The sequence below is a fragment of the Aedes aegypti genome, chromosome 3 (assembly GCF_002204515.2).
Source record: "Aedes aegypti strain LVP_AGWG chromosome 3, AaegL5.0 Primary Assembly, whole genome shotgun sequence".
Lineage (NCBI taxonomy): Eukaryota > Metazoa > Arthropoda > Insecta > Diptera > Culicidae > Aedes > Aedes aegypti.
In genome coordinates this window covers 72,859,801-72,887,640 of record NC_035109.1, presented here as the reverse complement: position 1 = coordinate 72,887,640, position 27,840 = coordinate 72,859,801, and the positions used below count along the sequence as shown (strand labels likewise).

At 38.0% G+C, this 27,840-nt stretch overlaps 1 protein-coding gene across 1 annotated transcript; it reads right to left on the bottom strand.

Moving 5' to 3' along the window:
• Positions 1-220: 220 nt before the first annotated feature.
• LOC5567394 (connectin) lies at positions 221-24,940 on the bottom strand. Its single transcript, XM_021850685.1, has 3 exons — positions 24,057-24,940; positions 23,770-23,986; positions 221-462 (listed from the first exon to the last, which is right to left on the bottom strand). Exons 1-3 carry the CDS (start codon positions 24,930-24,932, stop codon positions 221-223), a joined length of 1,335 nt encoding a protein of 444 aa, XP_021706377.1. The 5' UTR covers positions 24,933-24,940.
• Between the last annotated feature and the right edge of the window lie 2,900 nt (positions 24,941-27,840).

Below are 27,840 nucleotides of genomic sequence, written 5' to 3'. Positions count from 1 at the left end.
TTCCCCCAAAGGGAGAGGAAGAGAAAAGAGAACGTTATGTGAAAGTGGGTACCCGAGTAGAAGTGAATGTTAGTAAATTAGGAATGAATAAATGTTATTAGTATTTTGCGTTCCACTAGATGTTGTAGATATTGCTGAGATAAAACTGAACTCGCCCTGAGGTTTGAGTTTGCCGGGCAATTAAATTGACAGGTGGTCCTCTTAGGAGGTGGCGCATAAGCTACTTGTTCTCTCCAAACCCGAACGCCCTAGCAGATTGGTTCGCTCGCCTTCTCGAGCCGGCTACAGGATCCTTTGCAAACGTTGTCGTCAAAGGTCTCGTGGCACAATCAGATCCCATGCCGGGTATGGTGGTGCTAACCAAAAATGACAGTAAACCGGAGGAACTATTGGGTGCCTCTAATGTGAACAGCGTCGTGGTGCCAGCCGAACCATCGGCCGGTGAATCTCCCAGCAAGCCTGCTGTGGTAGAGTCGATAGAGGAAGGAAATGAATCAAAAAACGTACACGTAATCTGAAACGCGTGGACTCTGAATCGTCAGAGTCTGATGCGGTGTCGAGGAAGCAAATCATCGTACCATCCGACGATAGCAAACTGCTAGTAGCACAGAACCGTAGGTTAAGGTCAGTCACGACCAAAAAGAAAACCAACAACAGAGAGTCGGCTAATCTATACTAACAATGAAATTTATTTGTTCAGCACACGCTAACTTGAAAGTACTCATTAAATGGGTTTCTTCTACCCATTTTTATGGTCAGTATAGAACTGTCAGAAAAAGGGTACTTTTCAATGACATAAAAAAGGGTATTTTAACCTCATTATGAAGTATCCTTCTTGGTAATATAAATGGGTAAATAAAGCACATGATAGTGCATATGGCCATTTTCAATTGAATTTGTCTACCGCTCGGTGTTAGTGAAAAACTAATGTTCATTTTATTTGTTCGGGGTTAAAAGAAAGAAAATATGGCACGTACCATTTTCCGACACGTAAGTAATATCAGTGGATACTTTCCGGTTAGTGAATCCATTATAAATCGTTTTTCTGATTGCAGAATTTTGGACGACAGCAGCTGATTTCACTGCCGACTGCAGCGATTCCCGTAGTACCTCGATTATCTACTAAATGATCACCGAAATGATAAGTAACATTTTGTTTTTTTGTCAACTAAATGTACGTTGTATTTCATTGACTCTCTTTTGCTTTTCTTCATTATACAGAAAATTTTAATTCAAAACCTTTGCCATAACCTCAATCTGCAGCATCGCTCTCAAAATAATGGGGTTTTATTACCCATGCTCATATTAGAGGTCAAGAGTGAAAAATACCCATTATTTGAAGTTCGATGCGAATACTCTTTAATTAGTAAATCGACTTTACTCTTTTAATGAGTTAAACCACTTTTCTTGGAAATGGGTATTATTTTACCCATTAATGGGTACTTTTATGTTAGCGTGTAGCAACGATAAATCTTAACAGTACTAACACAGCAGTCAATAGGAGCCTTTTAAAAGATTTCATCTACAAGCACAATATTGATATTGTGTTCTTACAGGAAGTAAGCTACAATGATTTGCTTTTGTGTCATCACACAATGCATTGGTGAACGTAAGCGTAGATAGGAAAGGGACGGCAATTCTAATTAGAAAAAGCTTCAACTACTCGGATTTTATATTCGATCCATCTGGTAGGATTTTATCAGTAGTTGTAAATGGAGTGAACTATATAATATTTACTGTTCACCTTAACAAACCAGGAACTGTTTTCACGATGCTTGGAGGGGATTTCAATTGAATTTTGGATCCTAAAGATTCGTTGGGGTCGACAAAAAACTTTTCTAATGGGTTGAAGAATTTAGTTGAACTTTTTTCTTTTAAAGATGTAGCCAAATCGCTCAAATCAGACCGTTTCACCTTTCATAGAAATCAATCAGCTTCACGTTTAGATTTATATATACCGAAGGAGTTTGTTTGCAATGTGAGCAACTGCAAAACTTTGCCACTTGTGTTTTATGATCACCATTACGTGATTTTAACGTTAAAAGTTACAAAAGAACAGATATCATCACGTGGCCGTGGCTATTGGAAAGTTAATCCTAGTTTTGTTTACATTGTGTAGAAACCAGAAACCGGTTCCGTGCTGAGTGTGAAAAACTAAAGCAAAGGGCATCCTATACGTCAGATATTAGCGCTTGATGGCATTATTGCTTTAAACTAAAAGCAAGAAGTTTTTATAAATCGGAGAGTTGGCATTTGAACCAATCCAACCCATCATCGAAAGCAGTTCTTTCCAGCAAGCTTTTTGAGTATTTCAACAGACAAACTGCAGGAGAAGATGTTACCAACGAAATTGCTATTAACAAATCCAAGCTAATGGATCTAGAGCAGAGCAGACTACAGAATTTAAGTGCCAAAATTTCTACAAGTGCAATAATGGAGGACGAAAAAGTAACAATTTATCATCTTTCTAAAGGAATCCACAGATCAAATGTGTTTGGGTTGAGACTAAAAAATGGAAATACTCTTGAAACAGACAACTCAAAGAGAGGTTTTTTGGTACATGACCACTTTTCAAAGTTGTATAAAGGTACAATAGATGACTCAGACTTAAATAGATATGAAAATCAGTTGAATTCAATCATTAACACTCTTCCTGCGGAAGAGGTTGATGATTTGGTGCAAGAAATTTCTGAGGATGAATTGTTGTGGACTCTTAATGCTTACAATAAGAAAAAATCGCCGGGTCCTGATGGTTTGACCTACGAGTTTTACCTCTCTAACTTTGAAATTTAAAAAAAAACGAACTTTTGCGATTGTACAACGCGTACTTGAGTGGACAGATTGTACCTCCAAAAGTTTTTTCTGATGGAATTATTACTTTGATTCCAAAAAAAGGAGATCTGACAAATTTGGACAACCATCGCACCATCAACTTATTAAATAATGATTACAAGCTCTTCACCAAAATGATTTATAATAGAATGCAGATAAGTGTTGAGAAACTCGTAGGACCCGGACAAAGTGCATGCATACCAGGGCGATCCTGTATTGAAAACTTGAAAGATGTGCGTAGGATAATGACTAAAGCTACAGAAAGCAAACGGTTCAAAGGTCTACTCCTTAGTCTCGACTTGGAAAAACCCTTCGATAAGGTTGACCACGCTTTTTTTATGGAAAGTTCTAGGAAAGTTTGGTTTTCCAGACCAATTGAATCAATGTATTCAGCGTTTATACGGAAAGGCAACATCCAAGATTTTGTTCAACGGATTCCTGACGCAGGAAATTCAAATTAGGTCGTCTGTCAGACAAGGCTGCCCTCTGAGCATGTTGTTATTTGTTTTATATGTGGAACCTCTTATTCGGATGATTGATCAAAGCGTGCTCGGGGTACTTGTGTATGACAAATTCCTGAGAGTGATCGCATTTGCGGATGACGTGAATATCTATCTTCGAAATTCGGAAGAGCTTGATAACGTGCTGAAAATCATAGCTATTTTATCAAAGTTTTCGAAGATTAACTTGAATCTGAAAAAATCAAAATTTTTAAGGATCAATAACTGTCGTGGTGGCCCATTCCAGGTTCCAGAAACTTAAAATTTGAGGTTACTTGGAGTTACTTTCAAATCCTCCTGGAACGATACTGTTGAATCGAATTATGAAAAATTATTAGGTGAAATAAGGCATCGTATTTGGCAAGTGTCATTCCACAACATGTGCTTATTGGAAAAAGTTTGGTAAGTATGTTAACGTTTTTGTTTTATCGAAGTTGTGGTATTTGGCCTAAATTTTTCCTGTGTAAAATCTCCATTTGGCCAAAATTAAAACAATAGTGGGAAACTTCATATGGAAAAATTGTATTTTTAGAGTTGAGAGGCGACAGCTTTATCGCGATACTGATAGTGGTGGACTTGGCTTGATAGACCCAACGGAAAAATGTAAAGCCATTTTTGTTTAGAATATCATTAAAAACAATGACGAGAACTGTGAAGTTGGAGAAAAATATCTTTTAAATTTTAGGCAAATGTCTAAATTAACACGGAATGGAAATGAATGGGTAACACTTATACCCCAATTGGACAATGGTCTCGATTCTGTGAAACTGCTTTATCGATCGTTTCTCAGTTCACAAGGTTTCACACCTCTTGTGGAATCATTATATCCGCAAATAATTTGGGCTTCTAGATGGAAAATCTTAAGTTATTCTTATCTTCTTGCTGAATATAAATCAGCATTGTTTCAATTATTCAACGATCTGATTGTTAATAAACTGAAAAAGGTCCAATACGGTATCGGTGGGGTTGAAAATGCCTTCTGTGAACGATGTGGATGCAACGTAATTGATAGTAATGAGCATCGTATTAAAATGTGCAGCTCTTCGAAGGAAGTGAGGGACTGGGTGTGTAGTATTATGCATAACACATTGAAAGTACAATTCAATGATTTTGAAGACATCATAAGTTGGGATTTTGATTTAGAGTGCCCTCGTCAGAAAACTGTGTCTTGGTTAGCAGTACATTATATTGCATTCTGTGTAGAGAAACATCCAAAAATAAGCCTGTTTGTATTTCAAAAAAGGATAAGAGAATTCAGATGGAATCAGAAAGAAAAAGTAAAAAAAAATATTTGGTGAATATTTATATATTTGTTAACTAACGGTATAGTTTGTAATATGTAATATGTGGTTTACTTGGAGTATGTTTAAAAAATAAATTAAAAAAAGCCAAATGTAACAAGTATATTAGATGTGTCTATTCAATCATTAACAGAAAATCGAAACTTTATCTTTAGTACAAGCTTCTGATCTTCACACAAATTTTCAGGCCATTCTTATATCGTTTGACAGGTACAAAGAAACTCAATGTACTGGAAACCAAACCGGGAAGGTTCTCGACCGTTGGGATTCGAACCCACGACCATCAGCTCATCAGAAATTGTTAAACATATCAAGAAGTATTGCATTACTTTGTTAAGTGCTGTCATACTTTGCGAAGTAGTTTTTTTGTGTATTAACGACACTTTACACCAGGGTGCATTCGTGTCGAACTGAACTGAATTTAAATTTACAATTCATAAAACAATTCTTGTTTCATTACAAATTTTGTAAAGCCCTGTTTCATGTAGAAACTTGAATACATTTTTCGTTACGTCTTCTTCATTCGCTAGGGAGTCTCTCAAGCTTGTCGTGCTCATATTGTTCTCCTCCCTCTCCCTTTCACACACTTAGATTATATTACTGGGGTTGCTAAAATTTTACTGTTATGGAACTACCGAAAAAATCAGTAAAATGAAAACTGTCACCACGAGTAATTGAAAAGCAAATTTCACCATGTTTTATTTTTTATCGATGTCCATATGATATAAAAAGAAAGCTCTCTGCAAAATTTCAGTGAAAAATCTCTGTTTTTTGATTTTAGACATTTTATATTTAGTTTACTGACTTTTTCGGTAGTTCAAAAACCCAGTTATTTTCACCGAACAGATTGAGTGAGCATATTTTCTGTATTGCAGAATTAAATGTCGCACGTCCACCGTTGGGGTAGTGTACAACAACTATCATGACGACTTTTTCCAGTAATTAGTAACTTTTCTCGTGCAATCGTAAATCTTTCGCATAATCCAATCTGTTCACCTGTGAAGCTAGAATTTTACTGCTTTTATTATCGAGAAAAACCAACGGATATCTTCGGAATATCTCACTTCAGAAAAAGCAAAATTAACCGCATCACAATAGAGCTCAACAGCCACGGCTTCCCGCATGGAAATTACAATCAAACAAGCAAACAAACAAGAGGTAAGAGATCCTTCCTCAGCATTCCCCCACCATCACCCCTTTTCCCTTTCCGCTCCGGTTCGAGGAAAACCTTCTTTCAGAAAAACCTGTAATACTTCTTTTTACTTGTTCGATGCCAGACCTTTTTCATCTCGCAGCCTCTCACGCGGAGCGCTGCCCAAGTTAAATTGCAAATTATTTATTTACGCAAGCCAAGAGGGCAAAAAATACTTGAGTACCTAATAACAACTCCAGGTACCGGGAAGAACCGGAGCTTGCAAACAAGGCAAGCAGAGGAGACGAGAAAAAAAAGGCGAAGAAAACAATACCCATAATAACACCGTCCGCCGTGGGTGGATTGGGAGATCCTTACTTGAGATAAAGAGAAATGACAGCCAAGAAAATGGAAGAAGCGGTGTGTGTGTCTTTGTGAGCTGGTTGGTTGCATGCGTTTGTGGGCATGTTTCTCCCGCTGCTACAACCATCATCAGTGCGATATTACAAAGGAGAGCGATTCCGGATCTTCCCGAGCCAAGCATGTCCTCCCACCCCGAATTTCCAGTTCTGGTGCCACGGTGCTCTCGAGATCGTTATTATCAGAAAAAAAAAATCTCCATAATATGAGTGCTTACCAAAATAGTTATGTAGCTTAAGTGCAAATCAGTGGGCCCATTTTTAAGTTACGCTCCTTTGATCGTATATGTCCACAAATCCCAAGAAACAGATTTTTTCTGATAATAACGTTCTAGAGAGCACCGTGTGGTTGCTGCACTGCAAACAGAACGGCTGAGAAGCAAACAATTTTCTTATCCTTTGTGCTGTTCATATACCGACCTCACCTACTCCGTCCCAACCCACCGAAAGAGAGTTTTGAGCAGCTTCCCCCAACATGGAAAACCACACCGCCAAGCCCCGTGGACCCAATCCGGTAATGCTTGCCGCAGTTTGAACCGTTTGTTTTTTGCACCTCATGGAAATTAATAAAAGAAGGCAGTTCTGTAAGCTTTTGTTTTCGGAGTGCTTCCTTTGTCGGCCAGTCTTGGCGCAAATTGGAGCGATTCAAGGAAACAAGGCAGGCCTCGACCCGATCAGAATCGCAAAACAAGAATATTGCACATTTTTTTCAAAAGCAGTTCAAAATAACAAAAGTTGATATGATATTGCTATCAAGATGGTTTTGTTCTAATGTTACTTTATTTTAGTAACAGATTTCTATCATCATTTGTCATTATATTTTGAGTTACTAAAAAGTATTATAATTTGCAATAGTGTTGTTGTTTTGTAACATCTTTAAAAGAAAAATATGGTATGTATTTTATAATAATGCTCTGTTAGGTTATTTTTGTTATTTTTTCAACAAACAATACATTCACAGTTAACTCTCCCTTACTCGATATTCCGTATCTCGATATCGAGTTAGAGAACCATATTAAAAGTTGTTTTTGATAGCTAACTCGATGGTCCCTTGGATCGCAGTTGCATTGGTTCTGTGCTCTGTACCTCGATACCTCCCTAACTCGATGGTCCCTTCAATATCGAGTTAGGGAGAGTTGACTGTATAATAACAACTGGTGATATCAGAAGATCATATTAGAGAACAACATTACGTTACAATCTTGTTTCTTCCACCTGTTCGGGAAGCAAGACCCTGGGGTCGGAGGAGTGCCACGATGCGACAGTTCCGCTCGGCGTTTGGCAATTCCCTTTGCGGGCGACACGTGTTTCGGGAGCATCGTTGTTTGGCTGGCGCTGAAAATTTGTAATAAAAATTCAAAATTGTTTTATGACCTGTTTTATGCCGTACAACTTTTGGACTTTTATTGCTCTACCTTTGAGGTTGGCGGCGTGTGTGGGTTCCCACGTGGATAGCCTCATATGGGTTCATTGGAAAACCATAAATGTTTTTCTTCTCAACATGGCAGGTTATCAGATATGCGCAAAAATTGATCATAAGTTCAAATGTAGAAATTTTCTGACGTCAATGTTATGGGAGTTTCAGTCTACGTTGAGTTTTATTGGCATGTGAAATAGGTTTTTGGTTGTATTTAAACGGATGGCATCAAAATCGATCATCCTTTGACTTTTGGAAATGTAATAATTGAGTTTTGCTAAATACCAATGTGAGAAGATTACGTTTAAATTTATAAACAGAGATTAACGTGGAAAAATAAATAGTGAAATATCCTCATCAATTTGGTTTTGGCCAGCAGTAATCTTAGGTTAAACTTTTAGAATTGCCAAAGAACAAGAAGACAAGAAGACAAGAAGACAAGAAGACAAGAAGACAAGAAGACAAGAAGACAAGAAGACAAGAAGACAAGAAGACAAGAAGACAAGAAGACAAGAAGACAAGAAGACAAGAAGACAAGAAGACAAGAAGACAAGAAGACAAAGAAGACAAGAAGACAAGAAGACAAGAAGACAAGAAGACAAGAAGACAAGAAGACAAGAAGACAAGAAGACAAGAAACAAGAAGACAAGAAGACAAGAAGACAAGAAGACAAGAAGACAAGAAGACAAGAAGACAAGAAGACAAGAAGACAAGAAGACAAGAAGACAAGAAGACAAGAAGACAAGAAGACAAGAAGACAAGAAGACAAGAAGACAAGAAGACAAGAAGACAAGAAGACAAGAAGACAAGAAGACAAGAAGACAAGAAGACAAGAAGACAAGAAGACAAGAAGACAAGAAGACAAGAAGACAAGAAGACAAGAAGACAAGAAGACAAGAAGACAAGAAGACAAGAAGACAAGAAGACAAGAAGACAAGAAGACAAGAAGACAAGAAGACAAGAAGACAAGAAGACAAGAAGACAAGAAGACAAGAAGACAAGAAGACAAGAAGACAAGAAGACAAGAAGACAAGAAGACAAGAAGACAAGAAGACAAGAAGACAAGAAGACAAGAAGACAAGAAGACAAGAAGACAAGAAGACAAGAAGACAAGAAGACAAGAAGACAAGAAGACAAGAAGACAAGAAGACAAGAAGACAAGAAGACAAGAAGACAAGAAGACAAGAAGACAAGAAGACAAGAAGACAAGAAGACAAGAAGACAAGAAGACAAGAAGACAAGAAGACAAGAAGACAAGAAGACAAGAAGACAAGAAGACAAGAAGACAAGAAGACAAGAAGACAAGAAGACAAGAAGACAAGAAGACAAGAAGACAAGAAGACAAGAAGACAAGAAGACAAGAAGACAAGAAGACAAGAAGACAAGAAGACAAAGACAAGACAAGAAGACAAGCAGACAGAAGACAAATCCAATCCAAATCCCAATCCAATCCAAATCCAATCCAAATCCAATCCAAATCCAATCCAATCCAATCCAAATCCAATCCAAATCCAATCCAAATCCAATCCAAATCCAATCCAAATCCAATCCAAATCCAATCCAAATCCAATCCAAATCCAATCCAAATCCAATCCAAATCCAATCCAAATCCAATCCAAATCCAATCCAAATCCAATCCAAATCCAATCCAAATCCAATCCAAATCCAATCCAAATCCAATCCAAATCCAATCCAAATCCAATCCAAATCCAATCCAAATCCAATCCAAATCCAATCCAAATCCAATCCAAATCCAATCCAAATCCAATCCAAATCCAATCCAAATCCAATCCAAATCAATCCAAATCCAATCCAAATCCAATCCAAATCCAATCCAAATCCAATCCAAATCCAATCCAAATCCAATCCAAATCCAATCCAATCCAATCCAAATCCAATCCAAATCCAATCCAAATCCAATCCAAATCCAATCCAAATCCAATCCAAATCCAATCCAAATCCAATCCAAATCCAATCCAAATCCAATCCAAATCCAATCCAAATCCAATCCAAATCCAATCCAAATCCAATCCAAATCCAATCCAACCAATCCAATCAACAAATCCAATCCAAATCCATCCAATCCAATCCAAATCCAATCCAAATCCAATCCAAATCCAATCCAAATCCAATCCAAATCCAATCCAAATCCAATCCAAATCCAATCCAAATCCAATCCAAATCCAATCCAAATCCAATCCAAATCCAATCCAAATCCAATCCACCAATCCAATCCAAATCCAATCCAATCAATCCAAATCCAAATCCAATCCAAATCCAATCCAAATCCAATCCAAATCCATCCAAATCCAATCCAAATCCAATCCAAATCCAATCCAAATCCAAAATCCAATCCAAATCCAATCCAAATCCAAATCCAAATCCAAATCCAAATCCAATCCAAATCCAATCCAAATCCAATCACCAATCCAAATCCAATCCAAATCCAATCCAAATCCAATCAAATCCAATCCAAATCCAATCCAAATCAATCAAATCCAATCCAAATCCAATCCAAATCAATCCAAATCCAATCCAAATCAATCCAATCCAAATCCAATCCAAATCCAATCCAAATCCAATCCAAATCCAATCCAAATCCAATCCAAATCCAATCCAAATCCAATCCAAATCCAATCCAAATCCAATCCAAATCCAATCCAAATCCAATCCAAATCCAATCCAAATCCAATCCAAATCCAATCCAAATCCATCCAAATCCAATCCAAATCCAATCCAAATCCAATCCAAATCCAATCCAAATCCAATCCAAATCCAATCCAAATCCAATCCAAATCCAATCCAAATCCAATCCAAATCCAATCCAAATCCAATCCAATCCAATCCAAATCCAATCCAAATCCAATCCAAATCCAATCCAAATCCAATCCAATCCAATCCAAATCCAATCCAAATCCAATCCAAATCCAATCCAAATCCAATCCAAATCCAATCCAAATCCAATCCAAATCAATCCAAATCCAATCCAATCCAATCAAATCCAATCCAAATCCAATCCAAATCCAATCCAAATCCAATCCAAATCCAATCCAAATCCAATCCAAATCCAATCCAAATCCAATCCAAATCCAATCCAAATCCAATCCAAATCCAATCCAAATCCAATCCAAATCCAATCCAAATCCAATCCAATCCAATCCAAATTCCAAATCCAATCCAAATCCAATCCAAATCCAATCCAAATCCAATCCAAATCCAATCCAAATCCAATCCAATCCAATTCCAAATCCAATCCAAATCCAATCCAAATCCAATCCAAATCCAATCCAAAATCCAATCCAATCCAATCCAAATCCAAATCCAATCCAATCCAATCCAAATCCAATCCAAATCCAATCCAAATCCAATCCAAATCCAATCCAAATCCAATCCAAATCAATCCAAAATCCAATCCAATCCAATCCAAATCCAATCCAAATCCAAATCCAAATCCATCCAAATCCAATCCAAATCCAATCCAAATCCAATCCAAATCCAATCCAAATCCAATCCAAATCCAATCCAAATCCAATCCAAATCCAATCCAAATCCAATCCAAAATCCAATCCAAATCCAATCCAAATCCAATCCAAATCCAATCCAAATCCAATCCAAATCCATCCACAAAATCCAATCCAAATCCAATCCAAATCCAATCCAAATCCATCCAAATCCAATCCAAATCCAATCCAAATCCAATCCAAATCCAATCCAAATCCAATCCAAATCCAATCCAAATCCAATCCAAATCCAATCCAAATCCAATCCAAATCCAATCCAAATCCAATCCAAATCCAATCCAAATCCAATCCAAATCCAATCCAAATCCAATCCAAATCCAATCCAAATCCAATCCAAATCCAATCCAAATCCAATCCAAATCCAATCCAAATCCAATCCAAATCCAATCCAAATCCAATCCAAATCCATCCAATCCAACCAAATCCAATCCCAAATCCAATCCAAATCCAATCCAAATCCAATCCAAATCCAATCCAAATCCAATCCAAATCCAATCCAAATCCAATCCAAATCCAATCCAAATCCAATCCAAATCCAATCCAAATCCAATCCAAATCCAATCCAAATCCAATCCAAATCCAATCCAAATCCAATCCAAATCCAATCCAAATCCAATCCAAAATCCAATCCAAATCCAATCCAAATCAAATCCAATCCAAATCCAATCCAAATCCAATCCAAATCCAAAATCACCAAATCCAATCCAACCAATCCAAATCCACCAAATCCAATCCAAATCCAATCCAAATCCAATCCAAATCCAATCCAAATCCAATCCAAAATCAATCCAAATCCAATCCAAATCCAATCCAAATCCAATCCAAATCCAATCCAAATCAATCCAAATCCAATCCAAATCCAATCCAAATCAATCCAAATCCAAATCCCCAATCATCCAATCAATCCAACATCCAAATCCAATCCAATCCAATCAAATCCAATCCAAATCCAATCCAAATCCAATCCAAATCCAATCCAAATCCAATCCAAATCCAATCCAAATCCATCCAAATCCAAATCCAATCCAATCCAATCCCAAATCCAATCCAAATCCAATCCAAATCCAATCCAAATCCAATCCAATCCAATCCAAATCCAATCCAAATCCAATCCAAATCCAATCCAATCCAATCCAAATCCAATCCAAATCCAATCCAAATCCAATCCAAATCCAATTCCAACAATCCAATCCAAATCCAATCAAATCCAATCCAAATCCAATCCAAATCCAATCCAAATCCAATCCAAATCCAATCCAAATCCAATCCAAATCCAATCCAAAATCCAATCCAAATCAATCCAAATCCAATCCAATCCAATCCAAATCCAATCCAAATCCAATCCAATCCATCCAATCCAATCCAATCCAATCCAAATCCAATCCAAATCCAATCCAAATCCAATCCAAATCCAATCCAAATCCAATCCAATCCAATCCAATCAAATCCAATCCAAATCCAATCCAAATCCAAATCCAAATCCAATCCAAATCCAATCCAAATCCCAATCCAAATCCAATCCAAATCCATCCAAATCCAATCCAAATCCAATCCAAATCCAATCAAATTCCAATCCAATCCAATCCAATCCAAATCCAAATCCAAATCCAATCCAAATCCAATCCAAATCCAATCCAAATCCAATCCAAATCCAATCCAAATCCAATCCAAATCCAATCCAAATCCATCCAAATTCAATCAATCCAATCCAAATCCAATCCAATCAATCCAATCCAATCCAAATCCAATCCAAATCCAAATCAATCCAAATCCAATCCAAATCCAATCCAATCCAAATCCAATCCAAATCCAATCCAAATCCAATCAATCCAATCCAAATCCAATCCAAATCCAATCCAAATCCAATCCAAATCCAATTCAGTTGCTCAAAACACAAAGGATGACGATAATTTTTCTGAAAAACACTTTATCCAAACAGGTTTCTGTTTACTGAAGCTTCCAATCCACTGATCAAAAACACTGAATGAAATGAACCTGGCAAACAATTAACAAACCTTCTCACAATAAGTACTGAATAAATCTCTTTGAATAAGACAGCAGGTAAACAAGTTACTTTCCTAATTGAAAGGAAAAATCCTGTTCCCAAAAAAAGAGGAAAATCAAACAACCCAAGGCGTCAAAGGCCAACCTAAAGAGCTTGAAATTTTCTGACTTCTCCATCCATCAAACCCGCTTTGCCCGATTCGGAATGCACCCACGTCTGCTCCCTTCCAGATTTTTGACTCGAGTAAATTGGAAAAGAACGACGGAGCGACGAAGTACAATTGGAGTAAGAAAAAAACACACCTTGGAATCTCAGTCAGCCGTAGTGCTGGAATGGTTGGCCGGAAAATTAACTTCACACCTCACTTCCTGAGTGGCGCACAGAGGTCTAGCTTTGCAAAAAGTTGTCATTTCTTAAAGTTGAAAGGCAAAGTTAAACAAGTGACAATTTAAAAAGAAACATATATTTTAACATGTCCAGACGATAAATTGCTGCACATGTCCAAAACCTAATATATGCTTGAGTCGTGTTCCAAAACTCTTTTATAGGCCTTTAATAGTAAAATATAGAAATTTGGAATTTTTTCTATGATTTATTAAACCTGAACCATTGTGTGGCGACGAAACGTTCGCTATGAACTAACAACTGTTTGAAGAATGAAACCGGGTGGAGGGAAAAAATGAACAGAAAAAAAAACGAATTGAAAGGGATTTTAACCTCCGGTTGGTGAGATGAGGAGTTGCCGAAGAATGCCTTGGAGTGCGACGTCAAGTGGCATACACATTGGATAAGGTGAAATTGAACTACCCGAAGTGAAGGTAAAGCTCGAAATGGTCTTGAAGTTGATTCGAGGAAGAACGTATTGTGTTGAGAGGGTTCCAAGTTAAGCCTTGTGAGCAAAAACTTGAGATAACTGATACCGAGATTGATGCTCGTCTGAAGATTGCCACTGATTGCTGGCAAATCAAAAGTAATGGAACTTAAATTGATGTGCTGGATATTTCATGTGGGCTATTGAAACCATATTTAGATGTTTTCCATCAGACAATTAAACCTTAATTTACCATTCGAATGATCTTAGATAAATTTCGGGAGTATAACTTGCAGACCCACCATCTGTTAATTGATTTCAAGGCAGCGTACGATTTAGAGAAAAAAAAATAGCTGTGGCAGATAATTTATGAACATGGTTTTCCGGCGAAACTTATTAGGCTGGTACATGTAACGCTGGATGGTTCGAACTCAAGTGTAGGATTGCAAATGAGGTGTCCACCTTGTTTGTGACGTTAGACAGATTGAAGCAGAGAGATGCTCTTTCGAATTTACTGTTCAACATTGCATGCTAGGGTGCTATTAGGAGATCTGGCGTGCAGAGAAACGGCACTATCGATTTTATTGGAATCGATCACAGGCAGGCTTCTTCTCTGTTCTTGACTTATCCTCCTTCCCCCTCTTTTAATGATCAACTGCAAAAGAGAAGCGATTTTACCCACACAAACTGAGCGTACAAGCTCTGTGGGATGAAGAGTTTACACGTTTCTGTTTGCTTATTTTCATTCCCACAGTGGTAAAGAGTTTGTTCTGACAACCTTAGTGCTTAAAAGAGAAAGAGATTATTTTCTCCCTTTCTAGGTTAGGGGGAGAGCATTTTTTCCCATTTCTCAGTTCGGGGAAGAGCATTTCCAGATAGCTCTTCGTTGTCTCTTTGTAGCTCTTTGGCCAAAAGGGCAAAAACGAAAGCGAAATCATGCTCTTGCGTTGACGGAGAAACCAACCTCAGTTCATCCCAAAAGCAATGATGATGTGTTTGCAGAGCTTTGCAGTAAGCTAGAGCTGTCAAATGGAAGATGTGCGTTTGGATAGAACCCACGTTTCTCTCCACTCTCTCAGCCACGGATTATACAACCAACATCGAATGCTGACTCATAATTGTTGTGAGCGTACGAGGTCGCTCCATCTATCAGATCAAGATGAGCAAAATAAAGCCTGACCACAGGTCAGTGGAGGAGGCCTTCGAGCCTTTGAAAAGGGAGACAGCGAGGATAGGCCTGGCCATTAATTCTACCAAAACGAAGTACATGGTTGCAGGTAGAGATAGAGGTAGGCCTAGTGGTGTTGGTGCTGAGGTAGTGTTTGATGGGGGTCTGGGTCATTTGGCATAAGGTCATTTGATTTATGGATAGGACTTCAGTACTATCCACAATCTTAAGTTATCTCAATAGATATCAAATGAAGTTTATTCTCGAACAGACCTCAAAGAAACATAAACCGTCTAGGCGGCATCCATTTGTTACTTAACGTTAAAAATCAAAATTTGGAAATTTTCGAATAAAAACATTGTGTAAAATTATCCAACTACTCAACTAGAAATAGGCCTTCAGCTCTACAAACGTAACAGGTGTCCCATCAAAGGCTTTTTCGCAGGGACTCCATCATGAACAGCTTCTGGGATTCCATCAGAAATTCTGTTAGAAATTCTATCAGGAATTCTTCCAAAGGTTCCTTCAGGAATTTTTCCAGGGTTATTCTAGCTTTCATCAAGCTATTTGCTACGGATTCCTCCCGGAATTTATGGATTTATTTAATTTATTCTACCAAAATTTTCGTTCAGGGGTTTCTTTTTTTATTTTTTTTTTTTTTTTTGAGAGAATTTTTCAACGAATTCGTCCAGGAATTCTTCAAATGAGTTCATCCGTAATCAATCAAGGGATGCCTCCAAAAATTCTTCAAGGAATTAATATCTCCAAGCATCGTCAAGGGTTATCAGGAGTTCCTCCTGAGATTTTACCAGAAACATCTTATAAGGATGTTATCACCGGAATCACTCTAGAAATTCCTTCCGGGATATCTCAAGGAATTTCTCACGGAACATCTCCAGGAATTCTTGGGGGTTTTCAGGATTTCATCCAAAAATTTTACCAAAAATTTCTTATATAGATTTCACAAGTAATTTGGGAATAACCCAGTATAACCTCCAGTGACTCTATGAGGAGTTCCTCATAGGATTCAAAAACGGAACTCCTTCAGGGATTTTTCTGAGAATTCCTTCAGTAATTCCACCAGAAACTCCATCGATAATTCCGCTAGGATTATCTCTAAGGATTCCACTTAAAAATCCTCCAGAGATTTCTCTAAGGATTTCACCAGAAGTTCATCTATGGATTGCATCTGGAATTTGCCCAGGTAATTTTCCATGATTTCCACCAGGAAAATTTGCAAGGATTTCAACTGAAATTCTTATGGAAATTTCATTAAAAAAATTTCCGGAACTTCACCAATATGTTCCGGTGATTTACCGGGAATTAAAAAAATCCTCTAGTGGTTCTTCCGAAACATTTTGGAAAAAATCCTCCAAGGGTTCTACCAAGATAATCTCTAATAATCCTATAAAAATTCCATCAGCGGTTCCTTCATTGACTTCACCAGTACTGTCTCTAACTATTTCACCATTTTTGAAAGGAATGTCGTCAGGAGTGCATCCAGGGTTAACACTGAGAAAATCACCAGAGTTTCGCTAGAATTACCACCAGAAAAACACAGCTACCTCAGCTTCGTCAGAAGTTCTACCAGAAAATAATTCAACAGTTTGACTAGGATTTCTCTTCAAAGAATTGTTTGGGTTTATCAGAAATTCCTCCAGGGTATTAACCAATAAACATCCTCAAGCTCACAAGATGTTTTTTCTAAAAAAAACACCAATATTTCCGCGAGATAATCGACCAGGAATTCGACGAAGGATTGAACAGGAAATTCTTCCTTTCTCTTCTACTCTAGGTATTCTATTAGGATGGCAGCTACAAAATTCCAAAAGATTATTTTTCCAGGGATTCCACTGATACTTACTCAGTGGATTAAACAAAACATTTCTCTGAATGTCTTCAGGTTGAATCCATTGAAGGATTTTTTGGAAAATTTCTGGAAAAATTCAAGGAACAATTTATTGTGAAATCCTTGAAGGAATCACCAGAGAATTCCCTGGAGAAATTCATTGAGTAATCTCCCTAATAATTTCTAGAGAAATCTTTAGAATTTGTATAGAAATTCTTGAAGTTTTGCTGGAGGAATAAATAAATCTTTGGAGGATATTTTGGTGGAATTCTTGAAGGAAGCATTGGATGAATCACTGAATAAATTCCTTGGAAAGTTTTTGCATAAATCCCTGTAGGAAAAATCCTTTTGGATTTTCTTAAGCAACTGCTGATGGAATTTAAGGATGAGTCCTAGGAGAAGCCTTGAAAAAAGTTCTGGTCCTTGGGGAATTTTTGGTGATATATTTATTGAGAAGCATCTGAAAGAATTCGTTATGTGATTCCCGAATAATGATAGAATCCTTGGATATAACTTTTGAGGAATTCCTTAAGGAATATTTGAAGAATCACTCTCTGGAAGAATTCTTGGTGCCAGCCTTTGAGTAAACTCTGAAAAACTACTGAAGAAATCACTTCAGGATTTTTTTTTTGTGGAATCCTGAATAATTAGTAGAGGAACCTTTGAAGGAATTTCTGGAAGAAAACCACCTGAAGAATTTTTGAGTAAAACTGTGGATAAACTTTCAGACGAATTGTTGATAAAATCCCTGGTAGAATTCCATGAAGAATTTCTGGTGGAATCCCGAGTACAACCAATGGTTTCCTGGAAAGACTTCAAAGTAGAATAACCAGAGGAAACCTCTAAAGACTCTGGATAGAATCTTTGAAGCAATTGTCATGGCCATTATATCGCTATTATAGCCATATTAATGACTGTTCAGAACAATCCCCGACAGAGATCCCTCATAATTTGAGAGCTTTGTCGGAATACTTCGTGCAAATTGTAATTGGAATTTCTCATCAATATCCATTTCTTCTGATACTTGAATTCTGAAAGTTCTGCTCTTCCTCACTACGATTATTGCGGTAGAAATATTCACCCCCGCTGCCACAGAAATCAAAACTACTAACAATCACATATGCACTTGCCGAGAGCATTCAAACCATGCGAAGAAATATGGTGGAAGCTCCAAATCCAAACGACTTCTTCGCGAGCTTCTGGGTGACTTTCGGCGTCGAATGCTTGAATGATTGAAACCGCTTGAAACATTATTTTACACATGCTTAAAACTTTTAAGAAAGAAAATGCAGTACCGTAAAACGGGGTAACTTTGATAGATTTCTCGAAAAAAAAAACTTGAATATTTATGCAAGCTGTTTTAAAGAATTATAATTTATATTTTGCAAACAAGTACTGGCATCCTAACTATCGATTGCAGTCGATAGATTGCCAAAAGATTTATTTTGAATGGAGATATAATTTTTCATATAATCGAAAGTTGGTTTTCTGTTTTGGGGTAACTTTGATAATGGAGTATGAATCGAACAAAATTGAATGAATAACGAACATTTGTAGGGCATTGCATACCTCTAGGCGTTTAACGTTATATGGAAATTTCTGACTTAGATTACAAATATAGTCCCAATAGGTGAAAATGCTTTTCGCTAAGAGATTTGAGACCGTATTCAAGTTCTATGATAATTAGGCTGTCAAATATACACTACCCGCCATAAGTATGGAATCGCATCATCTAGTATTGCAACACCTCAATTGAATATTGCAGCACCCCCCAAAAAGTTTAGCATCACCCGTAAGCTATTACACTAATGACGCAATATCTTGGAAACCTTACTTTCTAGAAAGCTGCGGTCTTCAGCAAAGTTGTTCAGAAGCCTTACGGCGTTCATCAGCTGACATTTTTAATGTGCCATTTTGCCGCTACGTGGCGCTAGTGTGCATGTAAATTGGTCATATTTTAGACGGCTCTGGCTCATGAACCTGACCACTTAGAATGTTCGTGTCTTCAGCAAAGTTGTTCAAAATCTTAAAAGCAATGTGAAACAGCACTGATTGGTTAGCAATTTTGCCGCTACGTGGCGCTAGTGTGCATGTAAATTGGTCATATTTTAGACGGCTCTAGCTCATGATCCTGACCACTTAGAATGTTCGTGTCTTCAGCAAAGTTGTTCAGAAGATTAAAAGCTATCTGAGGCAGCACTGATTGGTTAGCAATTTCGCCGCTACGTGGCGCTAGTGTGCCTGTAAATTGGTCATATTTTAGATGGCTCTAGCTCATGAACCTGACCACTTAGAATGTTCGTGTCTTCAGCAAATTTGTTCAGAAGATTAAAAGCTATCTGAGGCAGCACTGATTGGTTAGCAATTTTGCCGCTACGTGGCGCTAGTGTATATGTCATTTGATCATATTCTAGCAGGATCTAGCTCATGAACCTGACCACTTAGAATGTTCGTGTCTACAGCAAAGTTGTTCAGAAGCTTAAAAGCAATGTGAGGCAGCACTGATTGGTTAGCAATTTTGCCGCTATGTGGTGCTAGCGTACAGCTGAGAGAGGAGACAGCTCACTGACAGTTGGCATGTTTTCTTGCCTTCTTAGACTTCTTTCTTTAGTTCTTGGGTAGTGCACAACGGTCTAATGATCTTATTTTGGTCAAAATCATTAACTCATTGTTGTTCACTGTGAAAAAGGTATGAATAAAAAAATCAATAGCAGTTTGCCAACACAGGACTATATTTAAGTATTTAACTTTTTAAAATGTGCAGTCATCGAAAAACACCTAGAAAGTTTAATTACCTTTACCTAAATTCTTACGGTATTTTACGCTTTGCTCTACAGATGTGTGGTTTTCCAGTGTCAGTTTATGACAGGTTCCCTTGTCTTTTGGGAACTCGCAATCTAAGCCATCTGTCTCCTCTCTCTCAGATGTGCAGGTAGATTTGGTTATATTTTCGCGGGCTCTAGCACATGATCTTGACCACCTAGAATGATCGTATCTTCAGCAAATATTTAGAAGAAGGCATTTTCTAAGAACCTGTTTACTTAGACATAATTCAAAACATTGTGGAATATAATACAGTGAGGACCCAATTTTATCAGCCCCTCGATGAATTTTAGGCTGACAAAATGGGGAACCTGACAAAATCGGGTCATTTTATTAAGTTCCTGTTTTTCAAATTTCGACGTGTTCAAGATTGCTTGTGAACCGCGTTAAGAACTTGCATGGACTTTTAAGAGTTAATTAAAAAATTACGTAACGCAAAATTTGTCAATTTTTGACCCCCTTTCACCTCCACGTAACAACTTTTGTATAGAAAATTTTAAATTTTTCTTTGAACCGTAACACTATGTAAGACCCCCTCCCTCCCCTGTTGCGTTAAGTAATATTTGAACGGACCCTCAGGGGTCGATGACCATTGGCGTAGCCAGGTTTTTTCATCAGGGGGGGGGGGGCTTGAGAAGATCGATTCTTAACATTTCATTCATGATTTTTACGACAAAACGATCATTATACATTACACTCTTTTTGCATGAAACATAAAACTATACAAGATACCCACCGTATTTTTTTCACAGTAAGCTAAGTAAAGTCCTAAACGCGTCTTATTTCAATGTTGAGTGACGCGTCTATTTAAAGTCTTGCAGATTTACCTATTGGAAAAATTCCAAAGATTCGATTCGTTGTGGTCCCTTTGATCGCCAATTTTGCTTTGTCCAGTAAAACAAATGGAATCAACCTGAGTTCCTAGTTATACATGATCGATGAATTATCTAAAAATTTCTCACAGAATACAGGAATTCCTAAAAAAGTTCATATTAAAATTCCTCTTGATTTAGGAACTCTTTCGAAATAGCATAAATATTTGCCTCGAAGCTCTTCTTGGAATCCATTTTAGTATAATTCAAAGAATGTTTCATACAGAGTTTTCACATAATTTTTCCTAAATATTGTTTTAAAACTCAATGTTTGGAAATGGAATGTGTGTAAAAATATTTCTTACTGTATGAAAACCAAGAAATTTTCTTTAGTTTTCATGGATTTTTTTTGCTGGGTTCTTAGCGCAGAAGTATTCATAAATTACATCACATGAAGTTGTGAATAAATCACATAAATTATTCCTATACCTAAGGGATGATTTAATGCTTCAAAATGATTTTGGTGAAATTCCTAGTCAAGTTCCTGAAAATCTCGTGAGCAAATTTTGAAGTTTATCTCGAGACATACTGAAGATAAAAATGGAATGAATTCAACAAGGACTAAAAGAAGATAATTATTGAAGTAATTAATTGAAAAATAAAAATATTCTATTAGAATTTTGAGTGAAGTTTGTGCTCGAGTTCAAGTTCAAGCAAAAATCAATTTTAATTTAGACGCAAAATCCTTTCGGTGTACCCAGTATGTTTCAGGAACAATTTATGAAATTACTGTTTGGAAATTTTTGAATGAAAAGTTTCAACAGGAATCCATAGATTAAGTTTTGAAATAGTATTGAGAGAAATTCTCGGAGGAATTCATGAATGAACCTACACACATGTTTTTGTGTCATAAACTCGGCTGTATGAATCCCGTTTTTTTTAATTTTAAGAATGATTTAACTAGCGAGTTGCCAAGTTGCTAAGTAACGAAACACAGTTTTATGATACTTGAGATCGCTGTACATAACTCGTTTAATATTTGGCATATTGAATTGAGTTTTAATGGAAAAATTTTTAGATTCACCTCTAGAAAACACCTTTAAATTTTGTTGAGGAATCTCTGGAGAAATTCGAGGTACAGCGGCAAAATTGATAACCAATCAGTGCTGCCTCACATTCCTTTAAAGCTTCTGACCAACTCTGCTGAAAACACGAACATTCTAAGTGGTCAGGTTCATGAGCTAGAGCCGTCTAAAATATGACCAATTTACATGCACACTAGCGCCACGTAGCGGCAAAATTGCTAACCAATCAGTGCTGTTTCACATTGCTTTTAAGCTTCTGAGTCAGGTAAGTGGTCAGGTTCATGAGCCAGAGACGTCTAAAATATGACCAATTTACATGCACACTAGCGCCACGTAGCGGCAAAATTGCTAACCAATCAGTGCTGCCTCAGATTGCTTTTGAGCTTCTGAACAACTTTGCTGTAGACACGAACATTCTAAGTGGTCAGGTTCATGAGCTAGAGCCGTCTAAAATATGACCAATTTACATGCACACTAGCGCCACGTAGTGGCAAAATTGCTAACCAATCAATGCTGTCTCAGATTGCTTTTAAGCTTCTGAACAACTTTGCTGAAGACACGAACATTCTAAGTGGTCAGGTTCATGAGCTAGAGCCGTCTAAAATATGACCAATTTACATGCACACTAGCGCCACGTAGCGGCAAAATTGCTAACCAATCAGTGCTGCCTCAGATTGCTTTTAAGCTTCTGAACAACTTTGCTAAAAACACGAACATTCTAAGTTGTCAGGTTCTGCTAGAGCCTGCTAGAATATGATCAATTTACATGCACACTAGCGCCACGTAGCGGCAAAATTGCTAACCAATCAGTGCTGCCTCAGATTGCTTTTAAGCTTCTGAACTACTTTGCTGAAGACACGAACATTCTAAGTGGTCAGGTTCATGAGCTAGAGCCGTCTAAAATATGACCAATTTACATGCACACTAGCGCCACGTAGCGGCAAAATTGCTAACCAATCAGTGCTGCCTCAGATTGCTTTTAAGCTTCTGAACAACTTTGCTGAAAACACGAACATTCTAAGTTGTCAGGTTCATGAGCTAGAGCCTGCTAGAATATGATCAATTTACATGCACACTAGCGCCACGTAGCGGCAAAATTGCTAACCAATCAATGCTGCCTCAGATTGCTTTTAAGCTTCTGAACTACTTTGCTGAAGACACGAACATTCTAAGTGGTCAGGTTCATGAGCTAGAGCCGTCTAAAATATGACCAATTTACATGCACACTAGCGCCACGTAGCGGCAAAATTGCTAACCAATCAGTGCTGCAACAGATAGCTTTTAAGCTTCTGAACAACTTTGCTGAAGACACGAACATTCTAAGTGGCCAGGTTCATGAGCTAGAGCCGTCTAAAATATGACCAAATTACATGCACACTAGCTCCACGTAGCGGCAAAATGGCGCATTAAAAATGTCAGCTGATGAACGCCGTAAGGCTTCTGAACAACTTTGCTGAAGATCGCAGCTTTCTAGAAAGTAAGGTTTCCAAGATATTGCGTCATTAGTGTAATAGCTTACGGGTGATGCTAAACTTTTTGGGGTGCTGCAATATTCAATTGAGGTGTTGCAATACTAGATGATGCGATTCCATACTTATGGCGGGTAGTGTAATTGGCCAAATATTCAAAACTACATCAAATAGTGATCGTAGAACAGATTGTTTGTAAGCCTTTCGAAAATGCTAAAATTGTGTCAATTTTTAATATTTATATAAAAAGCCTCAACTGTTCTTGATTCAAATTAAAACTGCTCTTACATGAAGTGTCGTACTAATATTCTTTAGTTTTGCATTCGCTTTGCTTAACTGATTAATAGAAATTATGACATTTCGTTTAGTATGTGGTGGGTAACGCACTATCAAAGTTACCCGCATTATCAAAGATACCCCGTTTTACGGTACATATATAGTCTCAAGCGAAGAGTGCCAGTCTTGTTTAAAAAAAAAAACTTGCAAGATAGGAATTTTCAAACGAAATATTTAAGAAAAACAAAACAAAAATTATCTATTCTACCCTAGATGACGGTACGTAAACTAACTTCGTATTTTTATGGAATTGGAAGTTTCAATATATCATAGGCTTTCATGAACTCACCTCTCACATACAGCACCGCCGAACTGTTGACGAAGTTATCCATCAGGGGCAGAAAATTGTAGTAGGTGATCGTTTCCAGCTGGTTCGAGTTGAGATTTAACGTCAGAACGGCTGGCACTCCGGTGAAAATGCCTCGCTCCAGCCGAGTCAGTCGATTGTTTTCCAAATTCAGCGTCCGCAGATTGTTCAATCCATCGAAGGCACGAGCCGATACTTTCTGGAATGGAGAGAGAGCAAACCGAGAATTGCGTTAGAAGAGTGCTTACTGTTGCGGTCCCATCTCTTACCTCAATATGATTACTGTCCAGGTACAGCTCCTGCAGACTCCACAGTTCTGCGAATACAGTATCGCCAATGTAGCCGATGTTGTTCGCCGACAGCTTCAGGAACCGCAGATTTCCCAGTCCTTTGAAGCTTTCCCGTGTAAGCAGCGACACTTGGTTGGATTCTACGTTCAGTTCTTCCAAGTTGGTTAGGAATACGAATGCGTCCGCATGTAGGATCGTCAGATTGTTGAAGTCCAAATTGAGTTTTTTCAACTGTGGCAAGTTCACCAGGGCTGTTTTGTCTAGGTCAACGATTTCGTTCCGCTCCAGGTTGATCTCCTCTAGGAATGGATGGTTGGCGAATGCAAATGGATGTATCAGTCGGATCTGATTCTTGTGAAGCGTAAGGTTTCGCAGCTCTGTTAGATTACCGAACGCGTACTCTGACAGATTAGTTATCATTCCGTATTCTATTGTAAGTTGTTTAAGATATTTGAGCGTTATCAGAACATCTGAAGGTATGTAGGTTAGGTTGCCAATCTTTTGAACTGTTATCTTTAGTTGTTCTACCGTCGTTTGAGTTTGGAATGCCAACCAATTGGGATCCTTCCGTGATAGGTCTTTGCTGAATATCCAGCAGTTGGCTTTTTGAGCTTTTACATGAGGGTCGTCTGGACTACAGTGGCACACTATTTTCATTTCTCGATCTCCAGAACATAGGTTCAACAGAGAAGGCACCGTTTCACTGATAGGGACCTGACTCAGCTGTGCAGATTTCGATTTCTTGGGATCCTTTTCCCGGTATCGACTCTCCGTGGGACATGTGACTACGCATAGTAATAGTAGCACTAGTGTTGCATGCTGATAGCACGTCGTAGCCATTGCTGATGGGAGCATTTTATCAACAGTTCTGAAACGAAAAGAACACAAAGAAAAAACCTTCAATTTTTACTACAGCGATTGATCGAATCATTCCGGTCAATTTGCTCTTCTGCACCGCGCTAACCAATGCCATCTTGAAGAGTCATCCAATGAAAAGATGTTCTCAGCTGGAAGTCACAAATACATTAAATTTCATTGCACTCTCATTCATTTGTTCGGTCGAAAAAACTTCAATTCCGACAAATCATCGCCAAAATGGGTGAACCGCTCTTCCCGCCATTGCAGCTATTTTCTTCTTCCTTTTCTGTTTGGGCAATCACTCGAGGTCTGCCCATCAATGGCATTTTCACATCGTAATGGTCGCGAAGGACTCGAATCCCCCTCGAATGGGAAAGTCTTCTCATAGTTCGGCCAGGGCAGAAGGAAGCATAACAATCGAATGGAAACCGACGTTGTCCTTGTTGTCGTAATCGTTCTTCGGGTTTCTTATTTGTTACAAGAACGACGACGACGGTTAACTTTCCAAGATGACACTGATTTGGAAAAGTTCGTTCTTACTAGCTTGGAGAAAGTGGGCACAAATTTATTTCAAAATAAACGTATAAATTGTAGTGGATCAAAATCAGCAACATGTTCATTCGATTCGAAAAATATTGAAGAATACTTATATTGATCAGTATTCTGCACAACTTATTCAAACTCTTACAGCTTTACATAAAGTTTCGGAAACCTGTTCAAAGCTAAGAAAACTAACAAGTTGGGAGTACATGTTTATCCATTAAAACTTCCAACAAGTGCAGATAAGGGAAATAAGTTATGTGCCATTTTGAACCCCCTTCCTCAAGCTACCAGCGAATGCGGATGGGAGACGTCCAAAATTGAACTGGAACTAAACGGAAGAACAAGTAGGTATCGTGCAGAATCAAAAAACCATCGTCTGTTTTAAGTTGCTACGAGTTTTGTTAGAATAGAGTTACCAAACAAAATTTAAGAACATTGAATCCTTCAGTCATTTGTGATTAATTTGAAACCGATTGCATTGTCTATTGAGTACACACATCATGATGAAACCTTGATTGATATGCACAACATGAGCGTGGTGCTGCTGATAATGGACGATAGCTCCTTCTAAATTTTTGTATAGAGATCCTTTACTTTTGCAATCACGACAATGAGAGGAATAATATACCCTTATACAAGATCAATTCTTCAATTCATTTTTAACTTAAGCTTTTGAAAAGGGCAAAACACTTTTCAGTGATTTCTATTCGAAATCGTTTTAAAAATAAAATGTAAAGAACTAGAAGCTCGTCTGGAATAGATCCATATCGGAGCCGTCGAGGTCATCATGAGGGCGTATCCTGTAAAAAATGCTTTCTTTTTTTTTTCTGAGCATTGCGTTCCAACTGGGACAAAGCATTTTTCTCAGCTTAGTGTTCTTATGAGCACGTCCATTGTTATTGATTGAGAGCTTTCTTTAGTAAATTTGCCATTCTCGCATCCGTATATTGTGTGACATGTACAATGATACTATTTGCCCAGTGACGTCAATGAAATTTACATCCCGAAAAGATGTTTTTTGTAGCCATGGACGTTACTACTAGGCTGAGGAAGGCCGCGACCTAAAAAAAAGTAAATAGAACTCCAAGGCTGTAAAACGGTGAGTCGACAACTAGAAAGGAGCGACCAACACATCTCTGGTCCTCACAAGTACGCTATCTACGGGTCAAACGATGACAGAGATCACCAGCTATGAGTTGCGTACTTTGTAACAGTTGGTAGACTGCAGAGACGGAAATGGTGGAAAGTAGAGGGTAAATACGCTAAGCCATAGCTATGTTTACAGCCAAATATTTTCAAACTATTTCCGCAAAACTGACAAATTCTGCAACGAACTACCCTTTTGGAAACCCTTTCGCTTAAGCGCCAGTACGACGAACCGTACTGCGAAAGGGCGTGTTCAAAATACCGTACCCGGCTAGTTCTTCTCAGGGCAGGTCAGGTAAGAACTACCATTGGCAAATATGCCCAAACGGAACCGTATCAAACTAAACCGAAACCTGATAGAAACTAAAATTCTTTCACTGTATGGTTGATATACACTACAAGGGGGGAAAATAAATGTTGCTCCAAGTTTATTCTCTTAGCTTTCAACCCTAAACGTGCACGTTTGTTATAAATGGTTTGATCTAACCTGCGTGTTATGCTGCTAAAATCTGTCTCGCTGATCCTAGCGGTGGCTCGTGAAATATGAAAGGCAGTTGCTTTTGGTTGTTGAGGGGGGAGGGCACACGTGGGCCTAGCTACGACTTGATCCTCCAAGGAGCTACTCGAAGCACCATGTGTGAAAACGCCAGTAGGGCGCTATCGTGCTGACACTGGTAGTACGATGGTACCTGATCCCAAAAAAAAGGTTCTTCAGACAAAAACGAGCAACTTCAGTTGAATACTGTCGGCTAAACACAAGCAAGTATAATTACCTTAAATGCAGGCTCTTGGCCGCTAATTTTGTATTCACAGTTGTGTAGAACTATTCACGATCGCCTAAATACATTCAATAGTTTTCGTATTTGTTTAAGCAATATTACATTTTATGCTGAACTCACTTTTGTAATACAAAGTAAGGATACACACTCCACTTCACAGGCAAAAACTCAGCTCTCACTATCATTCTAGAGGAATTTAATGTTAATTAACTTCTAAACTAGAAAAGTATTAGGATGACTTACAAATTGTCTTATAATTTGCTCACACAGTGTCTTAAAATTTGGTACTGATTTGTAGTCAACTTCTGCAGCGATCTCGAAAGCGAATATGAACTGGTCACTTTCACTGGCTAAACGGGAATGAATCTTTGTTCATATCAGGTCATATTGGGGACCGATTGTCCCACATCGCGTATTGAAACCCGAAGCAATTTCTA